The 18,858-nt window shown below is 33.1% G+C and overlaps 1 protein-coding gene across 4 annotated transcripts; it reads right to left on the bottom strand.

The window, feature by feature from the left end:
- Window positions 1–4,056: 4,056 nt before the first annotated feature.
- On the bottom strand, window positions 4,057–14,370 carry LOC128184259 (uncharacterized). Of its 4 annotated transcripts, none has more exons than XM_052853685.1 (12): window positions 14,257–14,359; window positions 13,574–13,713; window positions 12,355–12,489; window positions 11,542–11,679; window positions 11,123–11,263; window positions 10,662–10,759; window positions 10,129–10,270; window positions 9,449–9,513; window positions 8,993–9,027; window positions 8,279–8,323; window positions 7,818–7,922; window positions 4,057–7,005 (listed from the first exon to the last, which is right to left on the bottom strand). In XM_052853685.1, exons 3-12 carry the CDS (start codon window positions 12,459–12,461, stop codon window positions 6,691–6,693), a joined length of 1,191 nt encoding a protein of 396 aa, XP_052709645.1. In that variant the 5' UTR covers window positions 12,462–12,489; window positions 13,574–13,713; window positions 14,257–14,359; the 3' UTR covers window positions 4,057–6,690. The 4 variants fall into 4 exon arrangements, with proteins under 4 accessions (XP_052709645.1, XP_052709647.1, XP_052709648.1 ...); XM_052853687.1 differs by having other exon boundaries at window positions 13,574–13,678; XM_052853688.1 differs by lacking the exon at window positions 13,574–13,713 and adding an exon at window positions 12,806–12,879.
- Between the last annotated feature and the right edge of the window lie 4,488 nt (window positions 14,371–18,858).

Genomic DNA, 18,858 nt, shown 5'->3' with positions numbered 1-18,858 from the left:
AAGAACTACCCACGAATATTAAGCACCACGATGATTAATTATTTCAAACACAGAGATTGTCTTCGATACCAAAGTAACGTTTGTCTGTTGTTCAGTTCTTGAATTGATAGACACCGTTTTCTAGCATCAAAACATTGTTACCTGTAGTATTTAGATAGGATCGCTAGCATTTGCGTTTATACATGTATATGAACGCAACTATCATGGCTACACTGTATAAGGAATATATATACTTAAAGTGCAATAGATATGCACGTATGTCTAACCTTTAGAAAATTTGGAAAATTCCAGTAGGGAGGACCCAATAGGTGTCAAAATGAAAAAAAGGACATTTAACGCGTTATGAATTTTTTTTTTGGATAAAAAAAGGAGTCAGAAAGGTTGACTTCAATCACTTATTATTACTAACAAGGAAATTAGACTTCTTTGTGCAACACGGGCGTGTGTGGATGAAGAGGGCCACCATACAAGGAAACAGACCCAAAATGCAGTAGACTAATGATCGCAGAGTGTCAGGTCGGGCTAAATTAAAATATGGAGTCCATTTTTTAAAATCATCAACAGGCAGTGAGAGCTAAAGACAAAAACATTTAAAAAGCCGTTAAATTGACTGATCGATTACAGGCAAAAAAGACAAACACCGCAAATTAGCATTTGCTACCAAGAGGTGAACCCGTCTTTCCAGAGATTTGACTTTCTTCAGTTTAATAGACCTGGCAGGTTTGAAGTTAATGAAGATATCTTGGTATTAATGAAAAATGGAGATTTCTGTAGAAATGATGGGACGTTTGACAGTAATAGTATTCCAAGACATGGAGCGATGACATGAACCAGAATGCACCTGTCATAAAATCCTGAAAGTTGATGTTGTCAATCAACAGTAATTTGAAGACGTATCATCCGCTCGACAGAAAATATTCCATGGACAGCGGAGATAGAACCGCGGGGAAGAGACACCCTAAAGTTGGCGGGAGATAGGAGAGGTTCCGGACCACACCCCTCTGGTTTGTATTGAGAGACTTTGCTTTGTGATTGGCATTCAAGCTACCTTCCTTAAAAAGACGTTCAGAAATTTATAAGGAAAAAAAGGTCTGGAAAAGGGGAAAAACTAATAGAGTAATGCGTACACATACCCTCCCCGAATACTTCATTTTCAAATAAGGAAGAGTTCGAAAACAAAACATGCAGAATGCTATACGTTTTTTTTTCATCGCAAAACGAACCAATTCTTCTTGCAATCTAATATACAACAGACAAGACAGTTCTAATACGGTGAATTGTAAAGTCATAGCACTAGCTGTCTTTTGTCAATGCAATATGTGTAGCATTTATTTTGATTTTTTAGCAATTAGAAAATTACAAGAGTGCATGCAATAATGTTCATTACAATATATGATTTTTTTTTTTCAGATTCGAATGCGTTGTTTTCAATCTTATGATTTTGTATAGGCCCACACTATAAAACAATATTAATGTAGCCCATAGTACACGTGTATTTTGTTAAAAGACAAAACATTCATCTATATTAGTTTTTCTTGGTATTAAGGATTACTAAGTATATATATATAAAACAAGGTTATGATGAAACTTTCTACGTGTTGTTTCAATTACGTAGCAAAGATATGCAAATGTACCAAACTGCACAAATCATCCGAAGGAACACCCCTCCCCGTGATAAAAAAAATAACGTAAGTTATGTTTTCTCATAGTTACCAAAAAATGATTCGTAATGCAATCAATGCAGACGATAGGCTAGAAATGACGTCACCATCTCGGCCAATACGAGCTGGAGGACATTCGAAGATGCCCCCAAGAAGTTATCTCCTGATTACGTTGAGCCTATGCAAGATTGAATACTAGAAAATCCTCAATTTTGTTATTAACAAGCTGGGCGCCAATATTCTCTGATAGAAATATCCCAATATTCAACAATCTAACAACATTTAAATATACTACTGATAGCACTACGTACTAAATTCTTATAGTAAAAGAAAGATAACTCCAAAAGAACAATGGGTCTTCAACATGATATGATAATTTTATTACTTCAATTACAATATTTTAGCATCAGTGACGGAACTATAGATTGACTGACCTATATGTAACAATAAAATCAAAATAACCATGTCATCAAAGAATCAGTTCATTCGCCATACATCCAATATGCGAGTAACAGAGTCAAAATTTGGATATTAATATCTAAACAATTTAACAGCAATACCACAACAGAGAACACAGTATCTTGTGTAATAAATTCAGCTACTTGTCTATCTCCAATTTGTATACATGTAAGGTCCATAAGGTAAATTGTGTTACTAAAACTACATAAACTCTGCCTTTGGAAGTTCTAGTTACAAACCGGTACAAAACATACATAATATACCATGCGCGGATCCAGAAAATTTTTCCAGGGGGGGTCCGAAGGATAATTGTGTTTGCCAGGGGGGGTCCGAGGCATATTTTCGCGATTATTTTACTATGTAAATTTAATAAATTTTCATTTTCCAGGGGGGGTCGGGACCCCCCCGACCCCCCCTCTAGATCCGCGCATGATATACTGTGCAACACATAGGTACATGTACAGTCTAGCTTATATTTCCCATAGCTCTACACTCGTGCCACCTACATGTACACGTGCTACAAAGTAAACAACTCTAAGGCTTTCTTTTGTTTACATGGACAATGGTGCAATTTACAATAAATTTTAAATACATTTCAAAATACAAGGTTGTCTTCACAGAACACAATATTTAACTGAACTAAAATTTCCTCCATTTCTGAAATATAGAATACAAGATTTTACTATGAATACCAAACCACATTTACATCAACATCACTTATATGCTATATTTAAGGTAACTGAAATTTTGACCCCCCTCCCCCATTTTATAAATTTTCCACTTTTTATTCACAACCTCATAGAAGCTTCCATGTATTTTAAAAATTTCTAAAGGAAACAGTTAGCTCAGAATGTTGTCAGTTAAAAAAGAAAAAAAGAATAACATTTATAGTTTAAATTAAAATCAAAGGCTTGAAATTGACATTAAATAGGACAAACCAATAAAAATTTATCAACCACACATAATATAACATAACAATGTTTACTGTACATAAAAAAGTCTTCAAATTATCTTTGATATTTTGGATATCTGAACAACTGATACTATTCAATCAAACATTTCTTTCAGTAACTGGGTTACAATAAATCTTAAAAGACAAAGTACATGGCTTTGAAGTACTAAAAACCAATCATACATGAATATCAAACAGTAAATGAATACCAAAACAACAGCAAAAGTAAACAACAGGTGATTCATTTACTTCATCGTAAGCACAAACATGTACAGTTCATTGAAGGAGAATATACAGTCAAACCTTGTCCCAAATTCAATTAAGTAGAGGATAAACTTCAATTTATCCATTGGCTTAAGATATAGAAGTTAAATTGCATGAAAATACAATGCTTGAGCCTTTAAACTCATTTCTACATAATCATGGCAGTTGAAATATTGGTGTTCCATTTGAAGTTTGCATATCTATTATATTTTCCCTCTAAATACCAAAACAACCTTTAACCTTCAATTGTACTCATGACACCATGAATGCATTTGCTCCCATCAAAAGTTAAAAAAAAAATCCCAATGCAAACATAAGAATAGTAAACAGAATTTTTCAGTGAACACAGCTTAATAATTTATAAACCACAATCGCTCAGCTGGTACATTGTAAAGTTATCATGATTGGCAATGCCAGCAGAGCAATTACAATTCAACACTCAATGTTCACTATAAAACATTGTTTATATTGCTTTTAAAAATGTTGAAAGGTACCAGCTAGCTGATAAAATGACCCTATGAAAGTAAACACAAATGTGCAATAAATTTTAAGAAAGGGATGAAAAAAAGGCATAAAGATGAACAATACTGAAAAATATCATTACTTCTCCTGACTTTGTCTGAATTTTTTGTTTTTGAGCATTAAAATCAAATCAAAAGCTAAAGATCCTGTAAAAAAAATTTCAAAACTCTATTTAGTCCTCTCATACAACGTTACTACTGTATACAGGGAAATATTCGCCCCCGTTTTATATTCGACCCTTTCGCCCTCGTTGTTAGAGGGTGAATTTAAGACTGGGTGAATTCCAGTGTCTCAAATCAAATCATTGTAAACACAGACGTCAAATGTCTGGGCGAATTCAGGACTGGGTGAAACTGTTTGAAAGTGTAGGAAGGCGAAAATTACACGGGCGAAAATAACCCGGTATACAGTATTAGATACTCCTGACAAGTTGAAGTAAATTACATGAGTCAATTTTAGTGAAACAGGACAGATTTGAGAGACAAGAGATTGGATTCCATGGATGTTGACTAGATGGGTATATAAAGTGTATAAAATGACGGCCACTATAATGGTGAACATACATGTATATCTATATATGACTCAGACCCCGCCATCACCAACTTAGCAAAATTCCTCGGGTAAATTCTCAGCTTCAAGTTAAAGGTTTTCTCAAATTTCATTGCATTTGTCTTTAAAGTAAATCCACCCTCCTGTGACGTCATACATTTTACATAAACCACGAATTCAATAAAATTCTTGCAAGTAGATTTGTAATTTCTAAGTTATTATAGGTGCACATCAAAAACTCAAATCAGTGTTTACTTGAAGATATTTTATAAGCGTTTTTCATCCTTATATTCAACATAATTCAATAATGACAAAGGGAAATAACTCTTTTCTATTTTTCTCTAAGTGATATATCTAAATGCTATAATTTTTCTAATGTAAACAATTTTTTCTTTTTTTTTAAATTCATTTTAGTTTTCTGGCATAGTAAGCAATAAAATTTAAATATATAAACAAGTATCCATCCACTTTTATTTAATTTTTAAACAAGAAAAAGTGTGATTTTCAGATGATAATTTCAGCCTTTGGTTTTTATTACCTAACATCTTAAATAGTATGGATACATATATATTTTATTTATTTTTTGATGAAATTCAAGTCCAATAAGTTTAAAAAAGTTAAGTTTTTTATCTTTGAACCCATACTTTTATAGGTACGGATTACCTTAATGGAAGCATGGGACACATCTGTATTGTGACACATCTTGAAATTAAATACTGTCTGACTATTACTGGTCAGGTATTTTTTTTCCTTGCACAACCTTTATAAGAATGTTTACAATTTATTTTATATCTAAATTTTATTCATTTTTGAAATTTTGACCAGTGATTACATTTTGAACATGAAGCATGATGTGCTTTCATCTCATCTAATAAATTGCTATTGCGTCTCGCATTGTCGCGAAATAAAGTTGTCACGATTAAAAGTTGTATTCAGTAATTTCACAATGTTCGTGATGGCGGGGCCAGAGTTCACAGAGTATACTAATCAACAAATGTTTATACACATCACATTCAGAAAGCAGAGAGAGTAAAATCAAATATTGATCACACCAACAAAGCTTTAAACAGAAATCAACAAAGCATCAGAAAAAAAATATAGTAGCCAATCCATGTAGCACTTCTTGAATTAAAATAACAAATAACAGGGGGGAAAATTGAATTAAAAAGCCACTCAAAAATGGTATGATTCAAAACTGAACACAAACATGTTCTCCTATGTAATGCCATTAAATACTGAGCACATAAAGAATCATATAGTTTGGTCAATTCGGCCATTTTTTTATGTGTAAAGATTTCATTTTCCACATGAGGAATAAAATATTGGCAGGTAATAAACAATACTTCACTCTATTCCTTTAAGATTGAAATGTAACATCTATGTATACAAAAATGCAACTTTTTATACATATAGGGATTTTGTAAAGGATAGAATTTAACTGAATCATGTTAGAAATATTTCCAATTCTATTTTAGTTTGTTTTGGCTTATTTTGTTTTAAAACCCAAATTAACATGCGATTCTATCTGCATGTGACTTTATATATATACAGGCATGTAAAAATCAATAAAGTGGATAAAAATAAAATATATTATAGAAAATTAATATGCAAAACTCTATATTATTAGCACTTTTGAATTGGTGTGCAATACCAATTTCATTATTCTAAATAACAAAACTTGAAATTTCCTTATCCCAATAGTCCTAAAAAATTTCCTTTAAAATAACCACTTTATTTCTCTATGAGGCCAAAACATATACATAGTGTTTCATATTCTAACATGGTTCTCATAATATTTCGTTTTATTTGTACATTCTACTGTTATTTCTAATCTTGCCCTTTTAGTCAGCCCTTCATGAAGAATTCAAAGATGCTGAACCGAGACTTTAGTTGGTTGGAGAAAAAGAAACAAACCATTTATTTAACTTTGCCTGCTTTTCAAGTGGAAGTATATGCAAGCTTTTGATTTCCTAACTACTAAACTGACACAAATTAAATACCTACATGTACATGTCCAGAAAGTAATACATGATGCATATGCAAAACAAAGAGTCAACATCATCTTTGTTGATATCATATTTAAAACATAAACTAAAACAAAATTTACAGATCTAAATAGTCAAGAATCAAATATCTGATTCAATTCAACATATTTGTAAGTCATCATTCTTATATTGCAAAATGAGAATCAACACAACAACACCAGTTTTTGATACATGTAATAAATATGTCAAAAACTCCTCACCACCACAGTGAACATCAACCTTAATATAGAACAGCAATCTAAATATAGAACTTTCCCCTCTGACTGGGCGGGGTTTCCCTTTCGTCCTCCACATGTGGACGGGCGGAGGAATTGATGGCCTCCGTCCCCGTTCGAGTCTGTGTGTTACCCCTCACAACTGTCCTGCTCTGATCAGAGTTAGCTGTCCCTTCCTCTCGGATGGGGTCTAAGTTAGAGGAACTGCTCTTGGTGATGGCAGCATTGACTGAGGGACGGTTAGGGGAGGGGGAGCTATCCCTGAAACTGTTGTAGTCTTCTGCAGGATGGTAGAGTTGTCGGTACTGATGATCGTCTATACTTCCAAACAGGGAATTCTGGAAATAGAATTACAATTGAAACCACTTCTGCAAAATACTTATTATTGTACAGAGTGTTGATTAATAACTTCATAAAATATCATCATGGCTTAAAGTTACTAAAGCTGTATTAAAATTTCAAAATTCATAGGCATAGCAGACTTTTCATCTATCCCAACTTCCCTTATACACATTCAAAACATCATGTTAAGTTACAATGTAGATCAGTCATATACTGTACATCCGTTTTTTTGTTTTGGCATGTCACAAAATAGGGGAAATGTGTGACATTTTTAATTTGCGTAAGTCATTTTTTGCGATTTAAAAAGTTTCTTACAGGTACTGCGTATTCAATTTTTTGATATTTAAAAGAGACCACAAAATAAGCGAAAATCAGATATTGCCAAAAGTACCAGATATGCTGTATTTTGTTGTATTGTTAACTAGCTTGCATAAAAATTTGTCGTACATGAGTTGAATGTTTTCCATAATATCAGATATCTGTAGAAATAATTCACTGATAACTTTGAACATGAACACAGATTTGACTTGTTAAAACACTGTATAAGTCTGCAAAGTTTTATCAGTCCAAATTCAATTCACTTAAAAGTTTCAATTTAGCCAACAAGCTTTAGCACACTAAAACATACAAAGAGTAAGCAATGCTGTATCTCTTCAGCAACAAAATTTGAAAATGTTAATATCACATTCTTACATATTGTATTCCAAATAAAATTTTTCTTGAACCATTAGTTAATTTTGAATTAAGATGTAAATTATAAACACTACTGCATGACTACGTGATCATTTCATTGCACTGAAGTCCTTACCCCGTCCTCACTGATTGCTGGCACCATGTCGTCTGGCTCATTGACCACAGGGGTTGCTTGGAACACAAACAACATGACCCAGATAGGCAGTAGAAGCTTCAGGACCTATGTATTTCAAAATCAAGATATCAAAAGTCAAAATACTTTAAAAACAAAATAAAAATCAGGAAAGCCAACAGTCAAATAGTCAAGGTATTTTTCAACAACAAATAAGTAAAAGTAAGTTACAGCTACATAGGAAAGCTTCCAAGGGATAAATATATGAGATTCGTGAGCAACTTATGTCGGCAGATAAGCATGAGTAGCTCAGCAGTAGGACACCTTACTGGAGATACAGAAACCCATGCTGCCATTACTTTCCAGTGTCAAATTATAACACTGATTTTGCTGTTTATTTGTAGGTTTATCAACTTTCTACAATACACACTGAATTTACGGCAGTTAAAACAATTAAAGCTTACCATAAACACAAGAAACACAGAGGAGAAGAGCTCTTCTTTCCCGCCCTAAAAGAAGGGAAAAAAACCATTGCCTTTATCTGCTCAGAGATCATGAATATGTTAACAAGAACAAATGATGCAATGAGAAATAGGCTATTGCAAGTATCTTATTAAGAGAGATATACTAATACATATACCCGAGTTTCTGATTAACTTTATCTTAGATTTAATACAAACGCTTTAACTTCCAAGTTGAAAATCAAAATTAAATTCACTGTGCCTTTATTGGTAACAATTCTTTTCTGATCAGTAAAAGGTAAAAGTGATTTCAACCAAGGATATATTAAAGGGGCATGGTCACAATTTTGGTCAAAAATTCTTTTTCCAATTTTAATATTTACAATGCTTCAGAAAGGCATTAAGTAATAATTTCAATTTTAAACCTAAAACGAATGTTTTAAATGTTAAGAACTGTTTAAATAAATAAAAAGATAGACAAATAAGCTGGAAAAAGGATTTTTACTGGTATATTGAACCTATGTAAACAAAAACAGGGCACGAGCCTTGTTTACATGACAAAGAATTGTGAGCACTGTAGCTTGCTTATAACTCTACGAATGACTCTCAAATTTTATTAGATCATTATAAATGCATTTCCATAGCATTGTAAATAATAAAATCATTAAAATAGAAATTGACTAAAATCGTGACCATGCCCCTTTAAACCATACTTACAAATATGTTGCCACAACCACTAGATTCATCACCAACTACAGGAATAAAAGTGTCAAGTAAATATTTGGTCAAATACCAATGAATATTTCAAACTGAAAATGAAATTAAGATGCTAGACCTTGGTTTTTTTTTTTTTTGGGGGGGGGGGGGGGGGGGGGTGTTGAAATATTTGCCAAAATCAGTGGAAAAATGTATTTATGAGACATTATCTATCAACATCAAATACAACACTTTGCCCTAATGATGGCAGTATCCTGCATTAAAAGACACTGACATTCATGCCACTGATCAACAAACGCTTTTTCAGAACAAAATTATAAACAAAATGTTTATATTTGATGGCATTAAGAGTTCTGAAATGATAATTCAAGTAAATGATTATTTAAACAATTGTCTTATTTCTCTTGTTTTTAAATATGAATTTATTATCTGAGTGCATTTGAAAAATCTACTTACTGATCTGCAGTGTTAGATCATACAAGAATCCAATGAAAGCTGAGATTTCGAATACAATGATTATGCTGAAAAAAAAAACCCGGAGAATTTTTACATATATTCATGATACTGCATTTAAATAATATTGGCAAACATTATTAGCTTTGATAATTTTTTGAATAGCAAAATGCAAATAAGAGTATCATAATCTAAATATCACATTCATAAATTGACAGTATTCTATTTCTTTGAGTCCTACTTCATGGATGATGCTATATAAAGTCCATAATTTAAGTAAGATTTCAGATAGGCATCTAATGTTACAGAATAACCTATAACCAAAATTGAGTTGGCAAAATTTCTTTACTGAACATCAAGTGATAGAACCAAAAGGTAATCTAAGAATGATTAATCTAAAGCTTGATCCTTTGTAAATTTCCTGTGGTACAACATCAAATGCATATGTAGCATACCGTAGATTCCTCATTTTTATGTGAGAACATAACATCGCCAATGCCAAATTTTTATCATAGTTTCATGTAGTTTACATACATGTGTCCAAAAAATAAAAGTGAGATTTTTGAATTTGTGAGACGTCGCTCTTCTCAAGATTTTACACGAATATGCATTTCTTGCGTTTAAATAGAAATCTACAGTATATAAAAAGATTAACTATGTCAGGGTCTAAGATCATCCCTTACCACCAGAGGTCCCTTTTTTGCGACCACCTGACCGAGTCCAGCGTGCTGATCTCGTTAAGTCGCCTCGTGATGTAAAACCCTGCCACCATAAACAGCTGAACTGTAGCAAACTCGGCGCCTGATAGCTCCAGCCAGTAGGGCTCTGAAATCACAAGTCATTATCTGATGAGAATGACATGATGAATGTTCAGTATAGAAATAAAATGAAAAAAAAAAATCAAATTAGATGCTTTTCATTCTTCTTGCCCTTGTTTAGAATAGGACACCTTTTTTTTTATCATGAAGTAATTTAATAAATAAATTGTTTTCGCTTTCTGTCATCCTGTTAAAAATGGGAAAGACCCTATGCACCTCTCCTATTATCTATGAAGTAATAAATAACCTTTTTTTAAATTAAAATTTTGACAGAAGGATATTTGTCCAATCAAATAACAGTCAATATTTGTCTTCAAAGTCAGCTATATTGATGATAAAGCTTTTAATCTTTCATGCTTTTATTCAATGAATGAATATTAATATTACATAAAACTCACGTAGACATTCTGTGATGGCAGGCACTACATTGACAATTCCTAGCGTTGCAATGACCGTAAAGTACACACAGACCAGGATAAGGAGGGGAATCAGAAACCTGAAACATACAAAACTCCTCTTCTTGTCTCTCTTTCTCAACACATACTGTCCACAGGGAAATATTCCCCCGTTTTAATTTCGCTTATTTCACCCTTGTTGTCAGCGAATTTAAGACTAAACGAATTTCAATGTCTGGAATCATTTCCCTAAAAACAAAACCTTGTCTGGGCAAATTTGAGACAGGACGAAACACTTTGTAAGAGTTAAAGTGCGAAAATTACACGGAGCAAAAATAACCCTCTGTACAGTATACATTAAGATAGCTAGAGAAGACAATGATCTGTCAGTGTGAAAAAAAGAGAAAGGAGAGAAGGACAGTGACCAATCAGAGAGAGAGAGAGAGAGAGAGAGAGAGACCCACCAGTTGGTCAGTCGTTCCCTTCGTAGCGCCCTCGTGGCCAGCGTCCAGTAGAAGTGACACATGACCAGAAATTGGATCAGTTTTAGATACTGGAGGACAAAGTCCATCTGAGCATACTGAACCAGCACCCAGTGCACACCCCTATGATGGATTAAAAATAACAAAACTGATGTATGTACATGTGTGACATTGGTATGATTGATGCCCAAAAATATATAAACATAGACTGTGGATTGGTTTTTAACATCAAACGTGAACAATGATTAACAAACACCATCTACTTATCAGTATTAAAACATTTAACACTATATTTCCAAACTGATCTCAACGGTTTTTGAAGAGGGGAAGAGGGGTAGAGCACTCATCAAATTACAGTTTTATGTTTCAATTCATATGGTGACTTTTTTACAGTTACTTACGCTATAACGCACTCTAGTGAGGCTGTGTAGAAGATAACGTACTGGTGCCACGCTGGGTGGTGCATCATGTGAAGACGTACCACTTTTAAAATGCACACAAATGCAGTCACCACTGCCAAGAAAGTTAAAATCGAGCTCCTAGTTAAAGAAAGAAAATAAAAATCTTAGGTCATTTCAACCTGACTATTTTATGACAGAACATACGTAATAGTCATTTATTCCAGTAAGTGTCGTCTCTCTTTGTGAAGGCCATTGAACCTTCAATGGGCATATGAATTTTCATTACATAAATCATCATTGCAAATATAATGTCCAGTGTTTTTTTTCCACCAATTTGGGACTGGGGGCTGGGGCCCTTTCAATAGGGAAAAAAATAGTGACAAAACGGAAAAATTGGGAAAGTTCGTTTTTATTGATTATAAGGAATTTCAATGATTTCTATCATATATTCAAAACTAATTAAAGAACAATGCTCCTTTTTGTAGAATTTTTGAAATCTTTATTATACTGTTCAGTCTTTCTTGAAAATTTTGACCACTTCTACAAAGATTTTTTATAAAGATTACAATTGGGAATTTGGGGTTAAAAATTTGGAAAATATTAGGAAATTTCTGTTTGGGACTGGGGCCTGATTTGGGGCTGAAATTTGGCCCCAGTCCCAATCGGAAATCTTCTAATATCAGGCCCCCCAAAAACACTGATGTCCAATGGTCAGCCAAAATGTTAAAGTCAGCTGCAATATGCCGAGCTCAACATGTTATGTTAAAATTTACAGTGATACAATAAAAATACAATATTGGAAATAAACACTACCTGATACAAGCTACTGTGTTGAAGTTGATAAAACAGCCAGCCATGATGAAGTCTTTGCTTGGTGTGGTGCTATTGGAGATGGACGAGTTTCCTATTGTGCTTGCCATGTTGATTATTTCTTTTGAGAGGTATACTCTGAATAAAAAATGATACGTAATCATTATCCATAGAATACTCTTACATGACAATGATGCATTTATCTATATAAAGATAATACACCAACATTGTTAATGTTGTCTAATGAAATTGTGCAAACAGAATCACAGTTTGTCGAAATACTTGAAACCAATTTATTCTTCAGAAAATTTACTACATGAACCAATTTCATTGCATTACTTGCTTTTGACTATCTCTTAAACACTCTCAATGTGTTTCAGGAAATTGAATTGTATTATATTCACAAGACAGTCTATATTTATCTCTGTTAAATTAAAAAGCCTTGTTACTTTACTTATAAAATTGGGTAAGAAGGGTGCCTAAAAGAATTTCAGAGGCAGGTAAAGTGATGAAATCTGGAGAAAATGTCTGAAAAATTAAACAGTACCAAAAATCCAAAGATGGTATTAAAGAAATGAGATTAAAAAGTGAAAATATAGCACAATTTTTACTAATTGTAAACCATACCTAAAACTAAATAATCATTAAAGTTTTCATGTGCAACTTTTTAACACATAAGGAAATGTGGCTCCCATCCATTTATTTTCAGATTTGGAGGCACAGACATGCAGCTACATTTTAAAGTACCAAAACTTATACAAACTTAAGAGAATTATATTTTTTTTAAAGTGCACTTTGCAATATTCTTCATTTTACTTAATGTGCAGTCCATCTTGTATTTGTTGCTTATACTGCTTGCCTATATGGCCTGCTAAAAACTTAAATAAGCTAGTATCTAAGATTATTTGTTCAGTTTTTTTTTTTATGAACCATGCACATACTGCTCTGAAACAGTTTGTTTGGTTCAACATGGCAGTGGAACTACATGTTCAGTACTGACCACACCCAACACCAGAGCAGACCCCAACTAAACCCCGGGTTTACCTTCTGGGTTTACTCTGGGTCTGCTTTTTGAAAATTTGCGTTCACTGGCCTGGGTTTACTTTCAGTTTGGGTTCACTTGGGGTGTATACTTTGGGTTTACTCTGAGTTTGTGTATGGGGTCCACTTTATGCACTGAAGTGTGAAGCAGACCCGTCTTTCGTCTTAATTATTATCTTACCACCTGTAATTTCCGCCCCTTGTATATTCCAAATACACATGTAGCTCCTGCTTTCGGGGATCTACTTCTGATCGGGGTTTACTCTCTGTGTCCCCTGTGAGTTTCCTTTAAGTTTACAAGGGGTTAACATTTGGTCTGCTCTAGTAAACAAATGGTAAACCTGGAGTAAACCCCGAAAGTCAATCGAGGGTTTAGTTGGGCTCTACTTTCTTTTAGGTTGAGTCTGATTGGTACTGTACTTCATGAACAAGTGAACATGGCCTTACTTAGATTATTTAAAAAAGAACATTTTTAAAGGATCAAAACAATGTTAGAGTAGAAAAACATTGTTAGTTTTCCTAACACATGTATTATTAATCTGAAGAACTGGAAGTGGGTAACATCGGTAAATGGTGGGTGGGGGGGGGGGGGGGTTAACAAGAGCAAGGACGTGATTGTACAATCATGCACATCTACCAATGATAAAATTTTCTTTTCCATTATAAAATAAAACAGTTGTGCTTTTTAGAACGTACTGCATTCTAATTGCATTGAAAGAGGACACTTTAAAACTATATGAAAATATAAACATCCGGTAAAATTTGTTTACACCTCGTGTAATCGAGAAGTCAAAACATTGTCATTCTATTCATTGTCCACTTGACATTCAGAAAGAAATTTCAGATAAACACAACAAGACCTACTTTTCTTGAAAATTCTATAGATGTAACATTCTAACGATAGACAAGATCTCTGAAATTAAACCAAAACTTTGTCGACACAACCAATGTCATCCTCATTACATTTCCGGAAGTCGCAAGAGTTATCTTTCTTGTTTTAAAATCCAATAGGTGGAGGCCTTTCATCATTAGAACTTCTCGGACGTTTGTGTACTCTCCCGAGGAGTTCCTGGGAGCGGATCCAGTCGCAATCTTCAAAAAAAATTATTTTTTCCCTTAGGAATTATTTTTCCCCATGACGTATTATTTTTGAACGGAAAATTATCTTCTCCCAGGTGAACTACATGTACGCTCAAAACAAAAGTAATTAAATTCTCCCTAGGCAATGGTCTATCATTTGATATACATTGTACATGTGCATATGGTACGGATTTTTTTTCGAAACGTCTTTAAAATTCTAGTTATTATTATGACATAATTCACGCGGATTGATCCAAATAGAAAAAATATCATACAATTCATTGCGCTTCTCATGGGCGTTGTATTATTGTAATGAAAGGGTATGTCAAAATTCATATACATGACAATTTGATTTCGAATGGAAAATTTGATAATTGAAAATAACAAAAGATCGAAACGTGATACACGATTTACGTTTTTAATTTCAGGGCAAATTACTGAAATTTTGAAAAATCTAACAAAATCAAAACGTTATTGTTAATTTTGATTATCTACGCGGTACTCTTCATCTCTCTTTCAAAGAGCAGAAAATTAGGCTAGTTGCAATTAAATGCAGAAAGAGATTCGATGCACATTTGCTTTGACTAATACAAATCACCAGAAAAGGTATCAAAGTTGATAAATCAAACTAAAACTGAGGGAGAGCCTCAGGGATAAGGATACCCTAAAGTGGTTATAAATAAAATAGTAAAAAGAGTTGGCCAGAAGGAAAATCGAAGTTAGAGTAAGTACGTAATCACTAAAGTAATAAGGCCACGGTCATGCCTTTTGGTAGAGTCCTCAACTGAATTGATTGCAGTAAAAAATATATATACAGACAGATTACTGTATCATAATCGAAAATAGTTATAAATGCTTGTTCCGTGGAAAAAAATCCAATTAAGTGTGAATAAACCATCGTGCCAATTCTTTGTAGTGTCAAAAATCCATGGCGTTCAGTGACAATCTATTTGATACATGTACATGTTTTTTATTTTCAAAAGTAGAATTATTTTTTTGTTTTGAAATTTTAGATCTGAATTAAAATAAGTGGATATATCAAACTGCAGATATTTGTGGCTTTACACCGAATTTTCATGATTTTATCGCATTAGTGATTGTTGGATCAACCTTAGTGCAAACTTTATCATGTCAATAGTTGTGAACTGTTCAACGACCTTAAGAGACGACGGTGCTTGTTCTATATTTCTACGTTAAATATACATCCTTTTTGTTTTCATAAAAAACAAAATGGCTTACTACATAAATCCACAGTAATACATTAGATGCGATTCACTACATACTGTAATATTAACAGAAGAATTACTTGTCTATGCAAGTTTAAGGTTAAAATGATCGATCATCAATTTTTTCTGAAATCATTTGACATTTTGCAACTAATTCCCTTGGCTTGAGGATACTCAAAGAAATTCCGTTAAAAAACATCATTTTCTGAAAAGGTAGGGGGGGGGGGCGGCGGGTTGATAAAAACACAAAAATAGGGTGACGGTTTTTAAAAAGAGGAGAAAACTTTAGAGTCGATTTTGATTATCAACGCAGTGTTTTTCAAACTATTATAGATAAAATAATGGCGAACAAGAAAAAGAACAATTTAATTAAATAAGAGATCTTATAAAGCATATTGTAGAGTAGCAATGTTTGAAGGTTTAATTAAGATTAGAACAAGACGAGACCGTACACCACGTTGTCATTTAGTAACAGTAAGTATAGTTATTCTTAATTCAAAGATTCTTAAAATGATTTGCGCACAGAAATGCTTTTTAAATTTGGTAATGATAAGACCCCAACTTGATTTTTTTCTTGTGGAAAATTTATTATTTATTTCTAAAACAGTAATGTTGTTTTCCATTATATATTCAAAATTATTGTAAAAAGTGCACAGAAGAAGACATGCCACTGGAGATCATCAATACCCCCCCCCCCCCAAAAAAAAAAGAAAAAAGAAAAAAAAAGAAACCCACAAAAAACAAAAAGGGGACCCCCATGGAATTCCACACACGACAGCCAACTGTCAGATGCCAACTGCTTACTGTACTAAAATGTAATATTATCACTGTCAGCGAACATTGAATCATGTGAAGCGCAACATGTCTTGGTTTTAGATCTAGAAGCTGATAAAACTAAATGAAGAAATGTGGTTGAAAACTGCTCGGAAGAAATAATTTATGAGTATATATACAGAGATGCATCAGAGATGCAGAGTCGTGTATCACAAAAAATGAAATTTATGTCTCTTTCTTAGATATTTTTATTTAACAGAGCTTTAGCATCAATATTCACCAGTGTATATGAAAATTTAATGATTGTAGGGTCTCTGAATATGGACATTGTTTGGCATGAAATGGCCCTTGAAGACGGGATCGAGTAGTATAGCTGAATCTGGAACATTGAAAGAAATATGTATATAAATCACAAATTCTGAGATTCGATCTTATTATAAGTTAATTTGGTATGCCAATTAAGAAATACTAATAAATATAGTTGACCGCCTAAAATTGTCCTCTATTCCTCATCTTTCCTTCCTATGCATATGATATTCGGAAAACTGGAGTAAACGTTAAAAGAAACCCCCCAAAAAAGAAATATGTTTAAACCTCTACTCAAATTGAAACCAAATAAATCAATTTTTTTTTTATAAAACTAAGAGGGTAACATTGTAAAACATTAATTTTATCAATTAAAAAACAACCAAAGGGGTACGTTTTTTCTCTCTGGTATTCTTAAAAATCACATTGCATTTGGTATACATTACTAACGTATATTTGTTCGTAGGCAATTTGAAATAGGGAGAGCTCATACTACGCTTGATCGGTTGCGTGTGTACACAGTCGTCACTTCAGGTTCTTGTATCATGAGTTATGCATAACGGGACCATGCAGGTTTGACTTCGAGAGATCAAGAACTTCGAGAAATCGAAGTGCGAAAAATCATTAGCAAAATATGCTTTGTTATATAGAGATTTCACTACTCTGAGAGATGATCGAGTGTCAGCTGTATATCTTATTGAGCCAATCAGGGTTAAGAAAATCAACTGTTGTATTTAAAAGTATCAAGTTTTTCGACCAACCCATGTGCATTTTTTTCAATGTTAGTTAATATCGACATCAACACACTTTGAAACAAAATTAGTTTGCTTTGTGCGTTGACTTAATTGGTCCCCACACTGTGAATTTTTTTTCAATTTGTGCAATTTTTTAAGTTCGTTGTAATAGTTCAATTATCTTCTTTCAAAACCCAGAACATTGATATGAACATCAGAAAAATTCTTGAGGCGAACAAAGCTCTATGTCGTATAGTTTATACCCTAATCACAGTATTAAAACATTGTAAGATGATAGACAGTCGCCGTGGTCGTTTATTATGCTTGCTCAAAATTTAGAAACAAGAATCCTCTTCTGCTTTGTTATTATTATAGCAGGTTAATCAAAGGTATCTTTTACACAAAATATACTATAAATTTTGTAACAATATAAAAAATTTGTTTAAAAAAACCCGAAATATGTTCTTTGTTGTTAAACTATTTGCTTAGTTGATTAACATCTAAACATACAAAAATAAACTGAAGCATAAAAAAACACCAAGAGGCACATAGGCCACAACACTCACCTGAAAAACAGTTCCTTGTAACATTCTATTTCGTAGCATATGCTATTTCTACTTTAAACTTGGAACCCCTTTCTGGGGCCCCAGTGTTGGTCCATGGATTATGGTAGGCTTTAGCAATTTGGAATCTACACTATCTTAGGATGCTTGCATAGTAATCTCACGAACTGTAGCTTTGTAGTTCTCCAAAAGAAATTTTTAAACATAATAAATATTCCTATGTTAAACTTTGAACCCCTCTTGGGGCCCCAGTATAAGTACGGTGGTCACAGCTTTATTGATTTAGAATCTACATTATTAAAGAATGCTTGCATGGTAATCTCACAAATTGAAGAATTGCATTTCTTGATAAGAAGATATTTTATCTATATATTTTAAATTTTGAATCCCACCTTTAACCCAATTTTGTCTGGGGGCTACCATATTTTCATTATATATACCAGCTTTTGGGTAAATAATGGCATTTCTGGTGCAGTGGTTCTTGAGAAGAAAAATTTTAAATATTTTCATTTCGTATTTCTATGTTAAACTTTGAACCGCGCCTGGGACCTCAGTTTTAGTCCGAGACTCACAATTTTTCAATATAGAATTTTCACTTTTAAAGTGCTCCATACTCGTAAAATTCTCTGAGGAAAGTTGAAAAACCGAACTGATTTCGACTTACTAGACTTAAATGTCATCAATTGTTAGAAAAAATATACATGTCATCACACTTTTTGAGATGCCAGATAAACATAAACTAAAGCATACTTTAGCATTAGAAAAATGTATTTTTTTTCTGTT

The sequence above is a fragment of the Crassostrea angulata genome, chromosome 5 (genome assembly GCF_025612915.1).
Source record: "Crassostrea angulata isolate pt1a10 chromosome 5, ASM2561291v2, whole genome shotgun sequence".
Lineage (NCBI taxonomy): Eukaryota > Metazoa > Mollusca > Bivalvia > Ostreida > Ostreidae > Magallana > Magallana angulata.
Note: the sequence above shows the minus strand (reverse complement) of the source record. Positions and strands in the feature narration are given on the sequence as shown.